At 35.7% G+C, this 18,149-nt stretch overlaps 2 protein-coding genes across 2 annotated transcripts; both read left to right on the top strand.

Annotated features, from left to right (window-relative positions):
* The first annotated feature begins 250 nt into the window (after nucleotides 1-250).
* LOC132181497 (receptor-like protein kinase FERONIA) lies at nucleotides 251-2,597 on the top strand. Its single transcript, XM_059594746.1, has one exon. It carries the CDS (start codon nucleotides 280-282, stop codon nucleotides 2,488-2,490), a length of 2,211 nt encoding a protein of 736 aa, XP_059450729.1. The 5' UTR covers nucleotides 251-279; the 3' UTR covers nucleotides 2,491-2,597.
* An 8,357-nt stretch (nucleotides 2,598-10,954) lies between these two features.
* Nucleotides 10,955-13,165, top strand: LOC132180516 (receptor-like protein kinase FERONIA). The gene has a single exon (XM_059593380.1). It carries the CDS (start codon nucleotides 10,980-10,982, stop codon nucleotides 13,110-13,112), a length of 2,133 nt encoding a protein of 710 aa, XP_059449363.1. The 5' UTR covers nucleotides 10,955-10,979; the 3' UTR covers nucleotides 13,113-13,165.
* Nucleotides 13,166-18,149: the final 4,984 nt, after the last annotated feature.

Below are 18,149 nucleotides of genomic sequence, written 5' to 3'. Positions count from 1 at the left end.
ATTGTTAGTTTCTTTATTTGGTAATGAGGGAAGATTTGACTCTTACGGTCTTTCAAAAAGAGAAATTAAAAAATAAAAATTGTCCCACGTGGTCAGTTTTCCACCTTGGGTTTCAGTGAAGCTAAAGCCGAAGCCACCAAGAGACCCTACTCTCCAATTCTCAAAGCTATGTTAGTAACCATGTGAAATAAATTGGAGGCTTCCAGTGGTCCTCCATGGGACCCCTTTCTTAGTCTCCCATCCCCCACTACTTACGCGTCGACTACTCGGATTCCCCATATGTTTTTATACTTCTCGCAGCTTTGCTCAAACCCTCTCATTCAATTTCACTACTACCTACATTCTACTCATTTCACCATGCAAAGCTCATGCAAATCATACGTCTACTTCTTCTCAGTTTTCGTTTTCCTGAATTGTCTAACAAGCGTAACCGGTAAGGCTAAGCCCTCCTCTCCTCATTCCGGCATCGATAATGTCGTGCTTAGCTGCGGTTCCTCTGCTATCTCAACTGACCCTGATGGCAAGGAATGGACCGGAGATATTGGCTCAAAATTCATTTCCTCACAACCTAATTATGAAACCTCAGCAGTCTCAAATTCCACTTCCCAATCCAAATCCGTCAATCGTGTCCCTTACACTACGGCTCGGATCTTTCTTTCTCAATTCACCTACTCGTTTCGTGTTAGTCCGGGCCGAAAATTCATACGTTTCTTCTTCAACCCAGCCAAATACCAAGGTTTTGACAGGTTTAAAGCGTATTTCACTGTTACTGCTGGACCTTTCACTCTCCTTAGCAACTTTAATGCTTCCCTTACTGCTCATTCTGTGGAAGCAGAGTTTTTTGTCAAAAATTTCTGCGTAAACGTAGAAGAGGGTCAGAGAGTACTGAACATAACCTTCATTCCCTCTACAAACACTTCCGTTAATGGTGCGTATGCGTTTATAAATGGGATTGAGATCGTCTCGATGCCCACCAGCCTCGATTACAGTTGTATTGGAGATAAAGGTGTACCACTTTCCGGTCGAAAATCTCGGTTCCTTATCGAAAACAGCAGTACCGCTCCATCACAATCCGACCCAAAACACGACAAGCACTCAAAACACACAAAATTACTCCCGTTCCTTGTCATTTTCGGGGCGTCCCTGTGTGTCGTAATCGTTTTTTTTCTCTTGGGCATAGCAATTTTCTGGCAGAGGAAGAGAGCAGAGTCCCAGAAGAACCAAACATCAGTAGATGATCTTGAAGGATTGTGCCGTCGCTTCAGTCTGGAAGAGATTCGTACGGCCACAAAGAACTTTGACAGGAATCTTATCGTTGGAAGAGGCGGCTGTGGTTACGTGTTCAAAGGTTACATCGGTGGTGAACTCACCCCGGTAGCCATCAAGATCTTCGGGCCAACCTCGAGACAAGGGTTCCACGAGTTTCGAACGGAGATCGAAATGCTATCAAAGCTCCGGCACCCCCACCTGGTCCCTTTGATCGGGTACTGCAACGACGAGCGCCACATGATCATTGTGTATGACCTCATGGCCCGCGGAACGCTTCGCGATCATCTTTACAACACGGATAATCCTCCGTTGTCGTGGAAGCAGAGGCTGGAGATTTGTATTGGAGCCGCTCGAGGACTATTATACCTTCATGAAGGTGCGGAACACCCTATCATACACCGAGACGTCAATACCAGCAACATTCTGCTGGACAAGGATTGGGTTGCCAAGGTTTCGGACTTTGGGCTGTCTAAACTGGGCCCTAAAAGCCTGTCAGAGAGCCACGTCACCACGGATGTGAAGGGCACGTTCGGGTATTTGGACCCGGAGTATTTCTGGACCTCTAAACTAACAGTGAAATCCGATGTGTTTGGGTTTGGGGTGGTGTTGTTTGAGGTGTTGTGCGCTAGACCTGCGGTGGATATGGGTCTGGATGATGAGCGACAGAGTTTGACCCTGTGGGCGCAGCAGTGTTTTAAAGATCGTACACTTGATCAGATCATTGATAGCCGTCTGATTGGTCTAATTGCGCCGGCGTGCTTGAAGGTGTATGCAAAGATTGCGTATAAATGTTTGTATGAGGATAGAGATCGACGGCCCAAAATGGCTGAAGTGCTGAAGGCCCTTGAGTTTGCAATGAAGTTGCAGGAGATTGCTGATGCTGGGGCTCATAGCGTGGTGATTGACGAGGAAGTTCCATTATGTGGGGGAGGAAATCTGGTGGTGTCAAGCCCAGCGGACAATGGTGATCTCGTGCATTCGTGTCCAACATTTTGGAAGAGAAGTCTATCCCGTAAGGAACTTCTAAGACATTTCAGTGAGAAGGCAGTTAAATGGGTTAAATCACCAAAGCCCAGTTGTCTAAAGGCATATTGTTGTGGGGCTGCCGAGTACAATGGCGCGCCACGTGTCCAAGTGCAAATGCCTGATTTAAGTTGCTGCGGACCATATACGACACCGGAGAAGATATTATTTGAGATTACGAACATTGGAGGACAATAATTGTACATTAGAAAATGCTACTTGCTGGGTAGGTACTGGAGCAGCTTAAATGCCCTGTCTGCGCAATAATGTGAGCACTTTTGTCTTTGTCTTTTGGCTGACGTAGACATTGGAAATATTTTAGATAGAAAAAGCAATCCTTTGTATTTTAATTAATATTTTAACCCTCCTTTCATGTGAGTTTAACAAATATGACCCAACATACAAAATATTTTAATTAAAATAAAACAATATATAAACACTAGAATCAAACCTTTAATATGTATTCAACTGTTTGGTACACTGGAATATGCTCGTGAATTAAATCAAATTTCCTAAAACACTTTTTATAATACAATTCTAATTTATATTTCCATGAACTCTCTTCTTTCTTCTTCTTTTTTGTAAATATAAACATTAAATTTATAAATGTTTTATTTTATATTCTTTTAATTTATACCACACGAGAGTACTCAAATCAAAGAATCTGCAATGAAGAAAGATGGATTTAACAAAACTGCAATAGAAAACGTAGGTCCTCGATCAGTTTACTGCAGAAAAACATGCAATAAAGCAGTATGATATCATTAGAGCCATTATTTAAGTTTTTTTTTTTTTGTAAGTATGATGATTAAACATATGTTTGTATTGCATCTCTATCTTTACATAATTATATAATCCTATGCTTTTATATATGCTTGTAAACATCTATTTCAGAGTTTCTTTTTCTATTAAAGTATAATTTTTTTTTTTTTTTTTTTTTTTGTCATTATAGAACATGGCAAAAATGTAAACCCTAACCCGCCCGCCGATTATTAGGTCAATCAACACAATACTATTCTTGCCGTTCACAATAATGATGAATAATATGAAATTGAAAAGAGAAAGCAAGAAAAATTTGAGACACATATTTATGTGGTTCAAGAGAGTATTCTAATATTACTTTATATGCCTGAGAGAATATGAGCCACTAGTTTTAACAATTCCAGCAAAAATTGGGGCATCCAATCTGACCTAGCTAATGAAATTTCAAAAGCAATAATTTTTTTTTTTTTAAAAAAAAAAGGGTTTCAAGAATGGGGTTTATGAAAAGTTATGAAGAATTTATGAAGAATTTGTAAGCGCCCAATAGTAGCATATAACATGGGGATACATGATATTGCATTGTTCTTTTGTTTCTTGGGCTATTCTGAGACGGTCTTCGACTTTGGATGGGCTATGGGCTTATGTTTATCACTAGTCTATATAAACATGTAATCACAAAAAGCCCAAAGGTCAGGCTGACAGATAAAATGGGAGGCATGATTCAACTTCCTATCTTGGGGCTGAATCTATCTTCCTCGGTGGGCCTGTGAGGGCAAGAGTTCTTCTTTTTGTGGTTTTGGGTCATCTGTCCTTTAACCATTGAGAAAAATATTGCCACTTGAGAAGCCTAAATCAACCCATAATGTAGGCCCAAAACTCTTAGAAGAGCCTATTCATGTTTAGGATTCTTATGACGTTAAACATTTGAACCTGTTGATTGATGAAGGCATGGACAACTCAGAGAATTAAATTCGTTGTTGTTCTTGTGAATCTTCTGCACATGTCTAGCGAGTTAGAAGAGACAAGACAAAGCCGAGTCTTTCAACACGACTATAAGGTCAGGGGTGGAGTGGTTGTTTTGGACACCTAGACAAGGACTTTAGTATTTGGATTAATGGGCCTAAGTGTTTGGATTATTGAGCAACTAAGTACTAACTAGATAGCTGCACATTGTTTTGCTCATCTGTCTCGTGAAGAGTAAGGACACACATTATCCAATTATTGCACCGTTTATTCGCGTCCCTCTGGCATCATCTTTCGGTCTAATAATGGATATGCTCTCATTTGCTTTTCTTCAATTATTATTCCTTTTATCCTCCCATCATGAACAAGTTAAAAATACGTAGATCCTATCATATATGTGAAATCAGCTAGGTATTATAAGAGTTATATGAGATACAAAAACAAAAATACTTCTATCGTTTAACCACAAAAAAAAAAAAAAAAAAAAACTCACCAAGTTTCATGTACATCATATGTTCTAGGTGCACCTATATCTAATGGATTTTGATGAACACTAAGATGGTGGGAAAGGATTCTCTAAATGAATTAGGGAGCATTTAGGATGAGTTAGTTGTATTTGAAATGAATTTTTGTCTTTTCACTTTTTGAAAGACAAAAGTACCTCTTAAATATAAATACCAATTTATTTTTCGAATTGGAGATGATCCTAATTCAAGATGGCAAGCTTAATTAATGCTTCCATTAACACACTGTAAATTATTACCTAGATTCATTAAGTTCCAATTAAACCAAGCCAAGTACCCACTGGCTAATAGGGTTCTTGTTTTTTTTTTTTTCTTTCTCGTCTTTGAGATTTTGAAGTACTGCCTCCTAGGAGTCATCAAACATCAGTGTGGGTATATATAAATTTCTAATTAACATCAGTGTATAATAGTGTTGTGTAGTTTTGATTTGTGAAATAAAAAGTTACCTTATCCCAAAGCATTTGTAACTGGTTGTGAACTCAGAATCTATTATAAATTGATCATGTTTTGGGTCCTCTTTTAACCCTTTGAGGTAAACTATAGAAAGCATGGTTAGCTTGAGCTGAGAGTGCGGAAAAAGGATCATCTCCATTTCAAATGAAATGGAGAGTATTCATTTAGTGCATTTAGGATGATAAATTTATCCAAAAAATTTACCTCCCAAAAGAAAAAGATAATATTATCCTCATAAATATACTAGATAAATATTTTCCATTTCAAATGAAATAGAGAAAATCCGTTTCCGAGAGTGCAGTTCATGTTGGGCAATCTATTACAATGCTACTTCATCTTATGCGGTTAATAATAATAATAATAATAATAATATTAACAATAATGTGCATAGCTTATTAAAACTTGTGAGGGCAAGGGAGAGAATCATCATTTGCTATGCAACATGAACCCAAATAAGTGATAGCTTTATAAATATAAAAAATGTTAAACTTACAACAAGCTAGGAATTCAATTTTGAGGGGCGCAACTAAAATAATAAAATGTAGTGGTTTTGGCCTGGGTTTTTTAAGTTAAACATCTTTTTGGTCCGCTTATTAAATAACTATCTCAATTTCCAAAAGGGATAAGGTACCTCAAGTGCAGGTACCTGTCTCCTTCAATAAAGCCGGAAAGTGTGCAAGAATGAGAAAGAAACAAAAAGAAAGAAGAGGAAAAGACAAATTATCAAAAAATTGGGAAGAGAGAGAAAATTTGATTTTTTTTTTATTATCTTTTTTTATTATTTGGGGATAGGGAGAAGTAAAAAGTGTGCATTTTATCATTCAAAATTGAAATTTCTCCATAATAACGAGCCGGATGAGAATACTAAAGGTCCTTATTTTTGTATTATTATTTATTTTTGGATGAATTCTCATTGTTAGTTTTACCACAAATTAGGGGGTGTAGCATTCCCACTTGATCTACCAATCCATGGCTTTGTTTGGCAAAACATTTTCTTTAGCCATTGTAGTTAATGTAAAAAATATAAAACAAATAAAAGGTATAAAAAATAAAAAAAAAATTGTAGGAAAAAATAAAAAAAATTTGTTTTATAATGATTTTTTTATTTAAATAGTAATAAAAAGTGAATGAAGTTATATAAAAAGTACAAAAAATACATAAATATTTTGATGTTGATTTTTTAAAGAAATTGTGTATAAACAATAACAAAGGAAAAAAAAAAAGACTTTACCAAACAAAGCCGATGTTATGCATGATCACGAGAAAAAAAAAAACCATGTTGCTTTGGACAAGGCATCGGCAAACTGTCCTGTTTGGCGGGAGAGATCGAGATGGCCTAGCATTTTGATAGATATTAACAAGTAGGTGAGTCATAATAACATTTTTCGTAGTGCTAACCGCTAATCTCCTTATAAATAAACTTTATAAATGATATCATATGTAGTAAGGTATTGCCATAAAAATGATGTCTTTTTTTTTTTAATTTTATTTATTTTTCATTCAAAAATTGTTAGCGATTAGCAAATGCGGTTAACCATATAGGCGGTTAGCACCGTAACCATCTTTTCACCCATAATTTTTCATGTCCGTTGGTATATTTTGATCGTACTAGGTGCTGCAGTAACCTTTTTGACAATCATCTTTCAAGGACAATCTCACCCGAGGCGGACCCACCTTATGGGGTGGGGGTCCTTGGCAACGCCTCCCCCCCCCCCCCCTTCAAAAAAAAATTCCCCATAATTCCCTTTGAAAAAAAAAATCTACATGGAATGGCCATTGCAAAATTACTGTTCAAGACCCCCCAAAAAATTTCCCGCCTAAAATATTTTGCCTTAAAAAATCCATGATATGTCCACTTGGGCCACTTGACCACTTTAATAATAATAATAATAAAAAATAAGCTTTTCTCAACTAAACACATTTCTATTAGAGAAATGATAGGGTGACAAACCTTGTCCAACTTCTCTCCTATTTTTATTTTTTTTAATACTAAAACATATTCCAAAAACTATACTCTCGTGGTTCCCCAAATTCCCTAAAATTTTTTGAAATAATATTGGTCGAATTGAAAAAAATTGAAATTTTGTGGGGGTGAATTGCAAAAATTGAAACTTTGCTATTCGAATTGAAAAACACTGTCAATTTTAAAGGGATAAACTATAATTTTTCAGAGAGTTTTTAAATAAAAACATCCGCTTGATAATGTATGATTATAGCACATTATTAACTTACACTAAATAATAAACTTTGTCAGTAAATAAAGGATTGAGGTCTCCAAATCTGGGTCCAAATGATATCATAGATTAAGAGGTTTAAGTTTCTTCACGTACTCTATTAATCTTAAAATTAGAGGCATGTTATACACAACTATTTTTTAACTATATTTTTTTTATAAATTTAATGGTGAATTCATTCGTTCATTAAATGAAAATGATTAAAATTTATTGAAATAATGAGTTTTATTATTTCTCTAAAAATTATGATATTATATTATATTTTATTTTATGTTTTTCCAAAGGTTAGTGGGCCAAGTAGTGGCGTTCTACAGGTCTAAGCTAGGCTTCAATATATTCGTCCTTTATGGTAAGTAAAGCTTGATCAGCGCAGACACCGATTGAGGAGGGTATGAGTCCTAGTTCCGCGTATGACGTAACCAGTGGCTTAATTTTCTATTCCACGGTGATCAAATCAGACAGACCATATATTGATGCTGATGTTGGGGGCGTGTTAATTTAAAGTAGTCATACGTCAACTCTTGAGCCTTGACACTCACCAATAATGCTACTGGGACTGAGCTTTCCAAGTTTTCAGTCTGACTCACTGCACACGACAACTGAACATTACCCAAAAGCAATACGGTAAATCTTATATATGAAGAATTGAAATTTGCTTTTGTTAGGACAAACATGGGCCTATTGTAAAAGCAGAATCTTGCTGAGTACTGATATGGATAAAATATATTCCTTTATTGGATGAATTATGGTATTTAAAAAAGAAGAAAGAAGACAGTAACAAGGCAAGCAATCAGCTCCAAGCAAAAGAAGACGAGACTACAAAAGATCCAATAGAGACCAAAAGCCACACGCAGACATGAGTTGACAAACACTATAGGGTGTTTGGCAAATGGAATGACCTAAATACTGTAGTTGATGTAGATTGATGTGAAAAAAAGTAAGAATGTTTGGTATAAAAAAAATAAAAAAGTAGTATGGAAAAGTGAAAAAGTTTTGTTTGTAGTGATTTTTTTATTTGAATAATAATAAAAAGTGAATGATTTGATATTAAAAGTGAAAAAGTTAGAATGTTTTGATGTTGATTTTTTTGAAAAATGATGATAAACAGTAGGGGTGGACAGATTAACCGATTACCGATTACCGACTTTAACCGAACCGATATTAACCGTAACCGATAGTTATCGGTCGGTAATCGGTTAAAAATTTTATACCGATAAGCTTATCGGTCGGTTAAAATTTTTTTATCGGTTAACCGATATGACCGATATGACCGATAAGTTATTTTAATTTTTAATTTTTTAAAATTTTATATTTATTATTAAAAGTTAAAACCAAAATGACGTCGAATTTCCTTCCAATGAAGAATTTCAATTTTGCCATTTTGAATTAGATAAAGCTTGATTTTTTGGTTGACATATTTTGTTCATTGGAACGAAATGGGCTTCCAAAAGCTAGAACAGTAGAACCGATTTTGCATTTCTGCTCATGGAGTAATCTCAGATGATGCTCCCAGTAAGAGAAAGAGTTTATTATATTAATATAAACTAAAAAAAAAAAAAAGCCTAATAAAAAGCCCACAAAACTCAACCTAGCAATTCTCAAATTAATTTTTGGCCTAATTAGTAATTAGTAAAAAAGTCCAATAAAAAAGCCCACAAAAGCCTAAACCGGTTTAACCGACCGATTAACCGATTACCGATTTGACCGATAATTTTCGGTTAAGACTTCTTATCGGTCGGTAATCGGTTAAGATTTGGTTAACCGATAGCTTATCGGTTAACCGACCGATAAGTCCATTAACCGGTCTTAACCAACCGATACCCAGCCCTAATAAACAGTGTTTGGACCAACCCAATCCCCATTACCAAACAAAGCCTATATGTGAAGCTCAAAGCAAATACGACTTTTCAAAATAATATTATGAGCTTTTAGAAAATAAATAAGTATTTATTTAAGGGCCATGAGCCAAACTAAAAATATGAGATTATGTTGTAAGTATAACACGCGAGGTGGGTGGAATGGACTGTAAGTTCTTGTTTCAATTGATTGTCTATATGGTTATTATATTTATTGTTTCACACATCGTTTGCAATTAGCATTATTCGTGGCATCAAAAGAAGTCGTTATCATTCATCATTTTTCCACTAAAATGATTTATATTATCAATATTTTTTGTGTCTCTTGCAATTGTAACAAAGAACTGAAAAGTTGTTTAATTAAGCTGCTGAAATCACTCGTATGATTAAAATTTATGAGCTTAAATGTGGAACAGAACTTAATTATCAAATTGCCGCTTTAATTTACAATGTGCTAGAGATACTCATACGGGGTTCTCAATTGATATTCATATGCGGTACTCATACGCGGTTCTCACTTTACATTATTGACTTATGTTTATCCCACATAAGTCAATGGTAGACCCCACAAATCTAATGGTTGATTGTAAAAAAATATGAGTAAAATATTATAAACTTATCGACCTCTAACATTTCACATGATTTATAGCTTCATCAAAATGTTGAGGCTTACACGTGTAATTCTTCTTAAAATCATTAATGAAGGCAAAGATTACTTATTTTTAAGATGAAGTTTGCATACTTTTTGGGTAATATTATTGCGATAAATGTCTGTATCAGTGAATTGAATCACGTTTAAATATTTGATCATATATTCATAATCCATTATTGTTCTCCCGTTCTATTCTGTCACCACCTCGCTTCTTAATTCAATTAAAAAGTTTTCCAACCAGAAAACGAGAGGTTGAGTTCTTTTGATTCAAAATTGTCATATTCGATAAACGTCACTACGCGTAAAAAGACCTACAGGACCTTTCCTTGTTTCTATAGTCAATTTAGGAAATTAAACTATTTTTTACTTATCTATTCAGATAAATTATATAATCTTTTTGCTTATCCCTTTTTTTCTAAAGATTCTTTAAAATCAAATAATAAGAAAAAAGAAAAAGAAAAAAAGGGACGCATTTAAATATTATTTCAAATAAATGTTAGAAGAAAGAGAGAAAAAAGAAACTTTTTTATATTAAAAGAACTAAAATTGTTACCTAATAGATAATTTTTTAAATAAAAATTTTAGATTTAAGATGCCATATTAGTTCTCTTAAAAACAAAAACAAAGTGTCTCCAAGGGAGATAGAGTTCAATCGACTGTGGACTACGCCTTATGAAGCGAAAATCACTAGTTCGAATGTTCATTCTCCTTCCCTCGTAGACATGTAAAAAAAAAAAAAAACCAAAAGCAAAGCCAAGCAACAACCAAAATATTTTTTTTTTAATTGTTAGTTTCTTTATTTGGTGATGAGGGAAGATTTGACTCTTATGGTCTTTCAAAAAGAGAAATTAAAAAATAAAAATTGTCCCACGTGGTCAGTTTTCCACCTTGGGCCAGACTATTTTGTAAATTAACTTCTTTTGACTCTCGTTCGGTTGTCCTTTCACTAGTGTATTGACCAGACCGCGAGTCTCCTGCCCCTTGGGTTTCAGTGAAGCTAAAGCCGAAGCCACCAAGAGTCCCTACTCTCCAATTCTCAAAGCTATGTTAGTAACCATGTGAAATAAATTGGAGGCTTCCAGTGGTCCTCCATGGGACCCCTTTCTTAGTCTCCCATCCCCCACTACTTACGCGTCGACTACTCGGATTCCCCATATGTTTTTATACTTCTCGCAGCTTTGCTCAAACCCTCTCATTCAATTTCACTACGTACCTACATTCTACTCATTCTACTCTTTTCACCATGCAAAGCTCATGCAAATCATACGTCTACTTCTTCTCAGTTTTCGTTTTCCTAAATTGTCTAACAAGCGTAACTGGTAAGGCTAAGCCCTCCTCTCCTCATTCCTGCATCGATAATGTCGTGCTTAGCTGCGGTTCCTCTGCTATCTCAACTGACCCTGATGGCAAGGAATGGACCGGAGATATTGGCTCAAAATTCGTTTCCTCACAACCTAATTATGAAACTTCAGCAGTCTCAAATTCCACTTCCCAATCCAAATCCGTCAATCGTGTCCCTTACACTACGGCTCGGATCTTTCTTTCTCAATTCACCTACTCGTTTCGTGTTAGTCCGGGCCGAAAATTCATACGTTTCTTCTTCAACCCAGCCAAATACCAAGGTTTTGACAGGTTTAAAGCGTATTTCACTGTTACTGCTGGACCTTTCACTCTCCTTAGCAACTTTAATGCTTCCCTTTCTGCTCATTCTGTGGAAGCAGAGGTTTTTGTCCAAAATTTCTGCGTAAACGTAGAAGAGGGTCAGCGAGTAATGAACATAACCTTCATTCCCTCTACAAACGCTTCCGTTAATGGTGCCTATGCGTTTATAAATGGGATTGAGATCGTCTCGATGCCCACCAGCCTCGATTACAGTTGTATTGGAAATAAAGGTGTGCCACTTTCCGGTCGAAAATCTCGGTTCCTTATCGAAAACAGCAGTACCGCTCCATCACAATCCGACCCAAAACACGACAAGCACTCAAAACACACAAAATTACTCCCGTTCCTTGTCATTTTCGGGGCGTCCCTGTGTGTCGTAATCGTTTTTTTTCTCTTGGGCATAACAATTTTCTGGCAGAGGAAGAGAGCAGAGTCCCAGAAGAACCAAACATCAGTAGCTGATCTTGAAGGATTGTGCCGTCGCTTCAGTCTGGAAGAGATTTTTACTGCCACAAACAACCTTGACAGGAAACTTGTCGTTGGAAGAGGCGGCTGCGGTTTCGTGTTCAAAGGTTACATCGGTGGTAAACCCACCCCGGTAGCCATCAAGCTCTTCGACCCAACCTCGAGACAAGGGTTCCACGAGTTTCGAACGGAGATCGAACTGCTATCAAAGCTCCGGCACCGCCACCTGGTCCCTTTGATCGGGTACTGCAACGACGATCGCCACATGATCATTGTGTATGACTTCATGGCCCACGGAACGCTTCGCGATCATCTTTACAACACGGATAATCCTCCGTTGTCATGGAAGCAGAGGCTGGAGATTTGTATTGGAGCCGCTCGGGGACTATTATACCTTCATGAAGGTGCGGAGCACCCGATCATACACCGAGACGTCAATACCAGCAACATTCTGCTGGACGAGGATTGGGTTGCCAAGGTTTCGGACTTTGGGCTGTCTAAACTGGGCCCTAAAAGCCTGTCAAAGAGCCACGTCACCACGGATGTGAAGGGCACGTTCGGGTATTTGGACCCGCAGTATTTCTGGACCTCTAAACTAACGGTGAAATCCGATGTGTTTGGGTTTGGGGTGGTGTTGTTTGAGGTGTTGTGTGCTAGACCTGCGGTGGATATGGGTCTGGATGATGAGAAACAGAGTTTGACCCTGTGGGCGCAGCAGTGTTTTAGAGATCGTACACTTGATCAGATCATTGATAGCCGTGTGATTGGTCTAATTGCGCCGGCGTGCTTGAAGGTGTATGCAAAGATTGCGTATAAATGTTTGTATGAGGAAAGAGATCGACGGCCCAAAATGGCTGAAGTGCTGAAGGCCCTTGAGTTTGCAATGAAGTTGCAGGAGATTGCTGATGCTGGGGCTCATACCGTGGTGATTGACGAGGAAGTTCCATTATGTGGGGAAGGAAATCTGGTGGTGTCATGCCCAGCGGACAATGGTGATCTCGTGCATTCGTGTCCAACATTTTGGAAGAGAAGTCTATCCCGTAAGGAACTTCTAAGACATTTCAGTGAGAAGGCAGTTAAATGGGTTAAATCACCAAAGCCCAGTTGTCTAAAGGCATATTGTTGTGGGGCTGCCGAGTACAATGGCGCGCCACGTGTCCAAGTGCAAATGCCTGACTTAAGTTGCTGCGGACCATATACGACACCGGAGAAGATATTAATTGAGATTACGAACATTGAAGGACAATAATTGTACATTAGAAAATGCTACTTGCTGGGTAGGTATTGGAGCAGCTTAAATGCCTTGTCTGTGCAATAACGTGAGCACTTTTGTCTTTCTCTTTTGGCTGACGTAGACATTGGAAATATTCTAGATAGAAAAGCAATTCTTGTATTTTAATTAATATTTTAACCCTCCTCTATGTGAGTTTAACAAATATGACCCAACATACAAAATATTTTAATTAAAATAAAACAATATATAAACACTAGAATCAAACCTTTTATATTTCCATGAACTCTCTTTTTTTCTTTTTTCTTTTTTGTAAATATAAACATTAAATTTATAAATGTTTTATTTTTTATTTTTTTAATTTATACCACACGAGAGTACTCAAATCGAAGAATCTGCAATGAAGAAAGATGGATTAAGCAAAACTGCAATAGAAAGCATAGGTCGCCGATCAGTTTACTGCAGCAAAACATGCAATAAAGCAGTATGATATCATTAGAGCCATTATTTAAGTTTTTTTTTTTTTTTTGTAAGTATGATGATTAAACATATGTTTGTATTGCATCTCTATCTTGACATAATTATATAATCCTATGCTTTTATATATGCATGTAAACATCTATTTCAGAGTTTCTTTTTCTATTAAAGTATAATTTTTTTTTTGTCATTATAAAACACGGCAAAAATGTAACCCTAACCTGCCCTCCGATTATTAGGTCAATCAACACAATACTATTCTTGCCGTTCAAAATAATGATGAATAATATGAAATTGAAAAGAGAACAAGAAAAATTTGAGACACATATTTATGTGATTCAAGAGAGTATTCTAGTATTACTCTATATGCCTGAGAGAATATGAGCTACTAGTTCTAATAATTCCAGCAAAAATTGGGGCATCCAATCCGACCTAGCTAATGAAATTTCAAAAGCAATAATTTTTTTTTTTTTTTTTTAAAAAAAAAAAGTTTCAAGAATGGGTTTTATGAAAAGTTATGAAGAATTTGTAAGCGCCCAATAGTAGCATATAACATGGGTTCAATCCCCGATTCACATGATATGGCATTGTTCTTTTGTTTCTTGGGCTATTCTGAGACCGTCTTCAACTTTGGATGGGCTATGGGCTTATTTTTATCACTAGTCTATATAAACATGTAATCCCAAAAAGCCCAAAGGTCAGGCCGACAGATAAAATGGGGGGCATGGTTCAACTTCCTATCTTGGGGCTGAATCTATCTTCCTTGGTGGGTCTGTGAGGGCAAGAGTTCTTCTTTTTGTAGTTTTAGGTCGTCTGTCCTTTAACTATTGAGAAATATATTGCCGCTTGAGACGCCTAAATCAACCCATAATGTAGGCCCAAAACTCTTACAAGAGCCTGTTCATGTTTAGGATTCTTATGACGTTAAACATTTGAACCTGTTGATTGATGAAGGCATGGACGACTCAGAGAATTAAATTCGTTGTTGTTCTTGTGAATCTTCTGCAGATGTCTAGCTAGTTAGAAGAGACAAGACAAAGCCGAGTCTTTCAACACGACTATAAGGTCACGGGTGGGGTGGTTGTTTTGGACACCTAGACAAAGGACTTAAGTATTTGGATTAATGAGCCTAAGTGTTTGGATTATTAAGCTACTAAGTACTAGCTAGATAGCTACACATTGTTTTGCTCATCTGTCTCATGAAGAGTAAGGACACACATTATCCAATTATTGCACCGTTTATTCGCGGCCATCTGGCATCATCTTTCGGTCTAATAATGGATATGCTCTCATTTGCTTTTCTTCAATTATTATTCTTTTTATCCTCCCATCATGAACAAGTTAAAAATACGTAGATCCTATCATATATGTGAAATCAGCTTGGTATTATAAGAGTTATACGAGATACAAAAACAAAAATACTTCTATCGTTTAACCACAAAAAATAAAAAAAAATAAAACCGAAAGAAAGAAAAAGAAACTCACTAAGTTGCATGTACATCATATATTCTAGGTGCACCTATATCTATTGGATTTTGATGAACACTAAGATGGTGGGAAAGGATTCTCCAAATGAATTAGGGATCATTTAAGATGAGTTAGTTGTATTTGAAATGAATTTTTGTCTTTTCATTTTTTGGAAGACAAAAATACCTCTTAAATATAAATACCAATGTATTTTTCAATTTTGGAGATGATCCTAATTCAAGATGGCAAGCTTAGTTAGTGTTTCCATTAATACACTGTAAATTATTACCTAGATTCATTAAGTTCCAATTAAACCAAGCCAAAGTACCCACTGGCTAATAGAGTTCTTGTTTCTTTTTTCTTTCACGTCTTTTGGATTTTGAAGTACTGCCTCCTAGGAGTCATCAAACATCAGTGTATATAGTGTTGTGTAGTTTTGATTTGTGAAATGAAAAGTTACCTTATCCCAAAGCATTTGTAGCTGGTTGTGAACTCAGAATCTATTATCAATTGATCATGTTTTGGGTCCTCTATTAGCCCTTGGAGACAAACTATAGAAAGCATGGTTGGCCTGAGCTGAGAGTGCGGAAAAAGGATCATCACCATTTCAAATGAAATGGAGAGTATTCATTTAGTGCATTTAGGATGACAAATTTGTCCAAAAAATTTACCTCCAAAAAGAAAAAGATAATATTATCCTCATAAATACACTAAATGAATATTTTCATTTCAAATGAAATAAAGAGGATCCGTTTCCGAGAGTACAATTCTTGTTGGGCGATCTATTACAATGTTACTCCATCTTATGCGGTTAATAATAATAATAATACCAACAAAAGCAATAATAATAATAATAATAACAATAATGTGCATAGCTTATTAAAACTTGTGAGGGCAAGGGAGAGAATCATCATTTGCTATGAAACATGAACCCAAATAAGTGATAGCTTTATAAATATAAAAAATGTTAAACTTACAACGAGCTAGGAATTCAATTTTGAGGGGCGCAACTAAAATAATAAAATGTAGTGGTTTTGACGTTGGTTTTTTAAGTTAAACATCTTTTTGGTCCGCTTATTAAATAACTATCTCAATTTTCAAAAGGGATAAGGTACCTCAAGTGCAGGTACCTGTCGCCTTCAATAAAGCCGGTAAGTGTGCAAGAAAGAGAAAGAAACAAAAAGAAAGAAGAGGAAAAGACAAATTACCAAAAAATTGGGAAGAGAGACAAAATTTGATTTTTTTTTTATTTTTTATTTTTTTATATCTTTTTCTATTATTTGGGGATAGGGAGGAGTAAAAAGTATGCATTTTATCATTCAAAATTGAAATTTCTCCACAATAACGAGCCGGATGAGAATACTACAAGTCCTTATTTTTGGATGAATTCTCATTGTTAGTTTTACCACAAGTCCTTATTTTTGTATTATTATTTATTTTTGGATGAATTCTCATTGTTAGTTTTACCACAAATTAAGGGGTGTAGCATTCCCACTTGATCTACCAATTCATGGCTTTGTTTGGCAAAACATTTTCTTTAGACATTGTAGTTGATGTAAAAAAAAAATAAAAAAAAGTGAAAAATTTGTAGGAAAAAATAAAAAAAAAGTTTTTTTTTTTATAGTGATTTTTTTTTTTATTTAAATAGTAATAAAAAGTGAATGAAGTTATATAAAAAGTACAAAAAGTTCATAAATATTTTGATGTTAATTTTTTAAAAAAATTGTGTATAAACAATAACAAAAGAAAAGAAAGACTTTATCAAACAAAGCCGATGTTATGCATGATCACGAGAAAAAAAAAAAACCATGTTGCTTTGGACAAGGCATTGGCAAACTACCCTGTCTGGCGGGAGAGATCGAGATGGCCCAGCATTTTGACAAAGGAAAATATTAAAGTCACAACACAAATCTAACTTATGGCAAACTTCTCTCTTACGTGTCATTTAACAACAAAAGAAATTGAGAGAGAGGATTTTGGGATTCTGAAAATTTGGAAAAAAAATACAATTTGTTTGGTTTAAAATTCAAATTTTTTTACACGTAGGAGAGAAGTTGGCCATAAGTTGGGTTTGTGTCGTATCCGTATCAAACCTCAATTGGATATGCCTTGTGATTTGTTCTACGGATACATTTGGTCTTTCAATTAAGATTGAATATTTTTTGTGATTTACGGATACATCTGATGATTTAATTGATATTTGATTCCTTTTGTGATTTGTGCAATGAATGGATATATGTGATGATTTTGATTAACTGTTGAAGTTATGATTCGGTAAGTGTAAATTCTCAAACCTTAATATTTTATCTCTTAGTTTATTTTAATTAGTTTATATTTGTCTTTTAATTTCAAAAATCAAAATTTAAAACCTTTTTGGAACTAGGTTAGGATTTTAATTATTTTAGATTTAAATTGTTATTTCAAAAATACAATTATCTGTGAGTTCGACCTCGCACTTGCAATTCATTAAATTACAATCGATTCGTGCATTTGCGAGTTAAATAAATTTGCACAACAGAAGACATCTAACTAAACCTTTCCTTAGCGTTTAGTATCCCTCCCTCGCTCCTGTCTCTCTCACTCCGGCACAAAAACCTTCGGCCACACTGGTGGTTCCGATAAGGGAACCCTCTTGTAAAAAGCCCTTAGGAGAGGAAATGAGGGAGGGAGGCGGATCCAAGGACAAAATAGTAATTTAATATATATTAATATACATATATAATTTCGTGTCCGCCCTGAATCTCACAATAAATGTTTTTAACGAATGACAATCTCCAAATAAATCAAAATTAAAAATAATTGAAGAAGTTTTCCTCTATTTAGTGGATACATTACAACTTGCACAGGCTTTTCATTTTCACACAGTCGCCCGCAAACATGCATTTGAACTCAAACATAGAGCATATTACGAGACGTTATTTAAGCAGAGCTGGACATAGATCTTACAATCAGTAGATATAAATATATATATGTCTAGCAATTGCGTTTGTAGGGATCGCATTTTTCTCCTTTGGGTATACTGTTTTTCTGGGGAAGGCAGCTGTCATACCGTGGACTTCGTGAACAATCAACCACAGGTTTACTTGGGTTGCCACTGCCGGTAGTGACGAA

The sequence above is a fragment of the Corylus avellana genome, chromosome ca5, assembly GCF_901000735.1.
Source record: "Corylus avellana chromosome ca5, CavTom2PMs-1.0".
In the NCBI taxonomy this organism is placed as follows: Eukaryota; Viridiplantae; Streptophyta; class Magnoliopsida; order Fagales; family Betulaceae; genus Corylus; species Corylus avellana.
The sequence above is the reverse complement of the archived record's forward strand: the minus strand, read 5'-3'. Positions and strand labels throughout refer to the sequence as shown.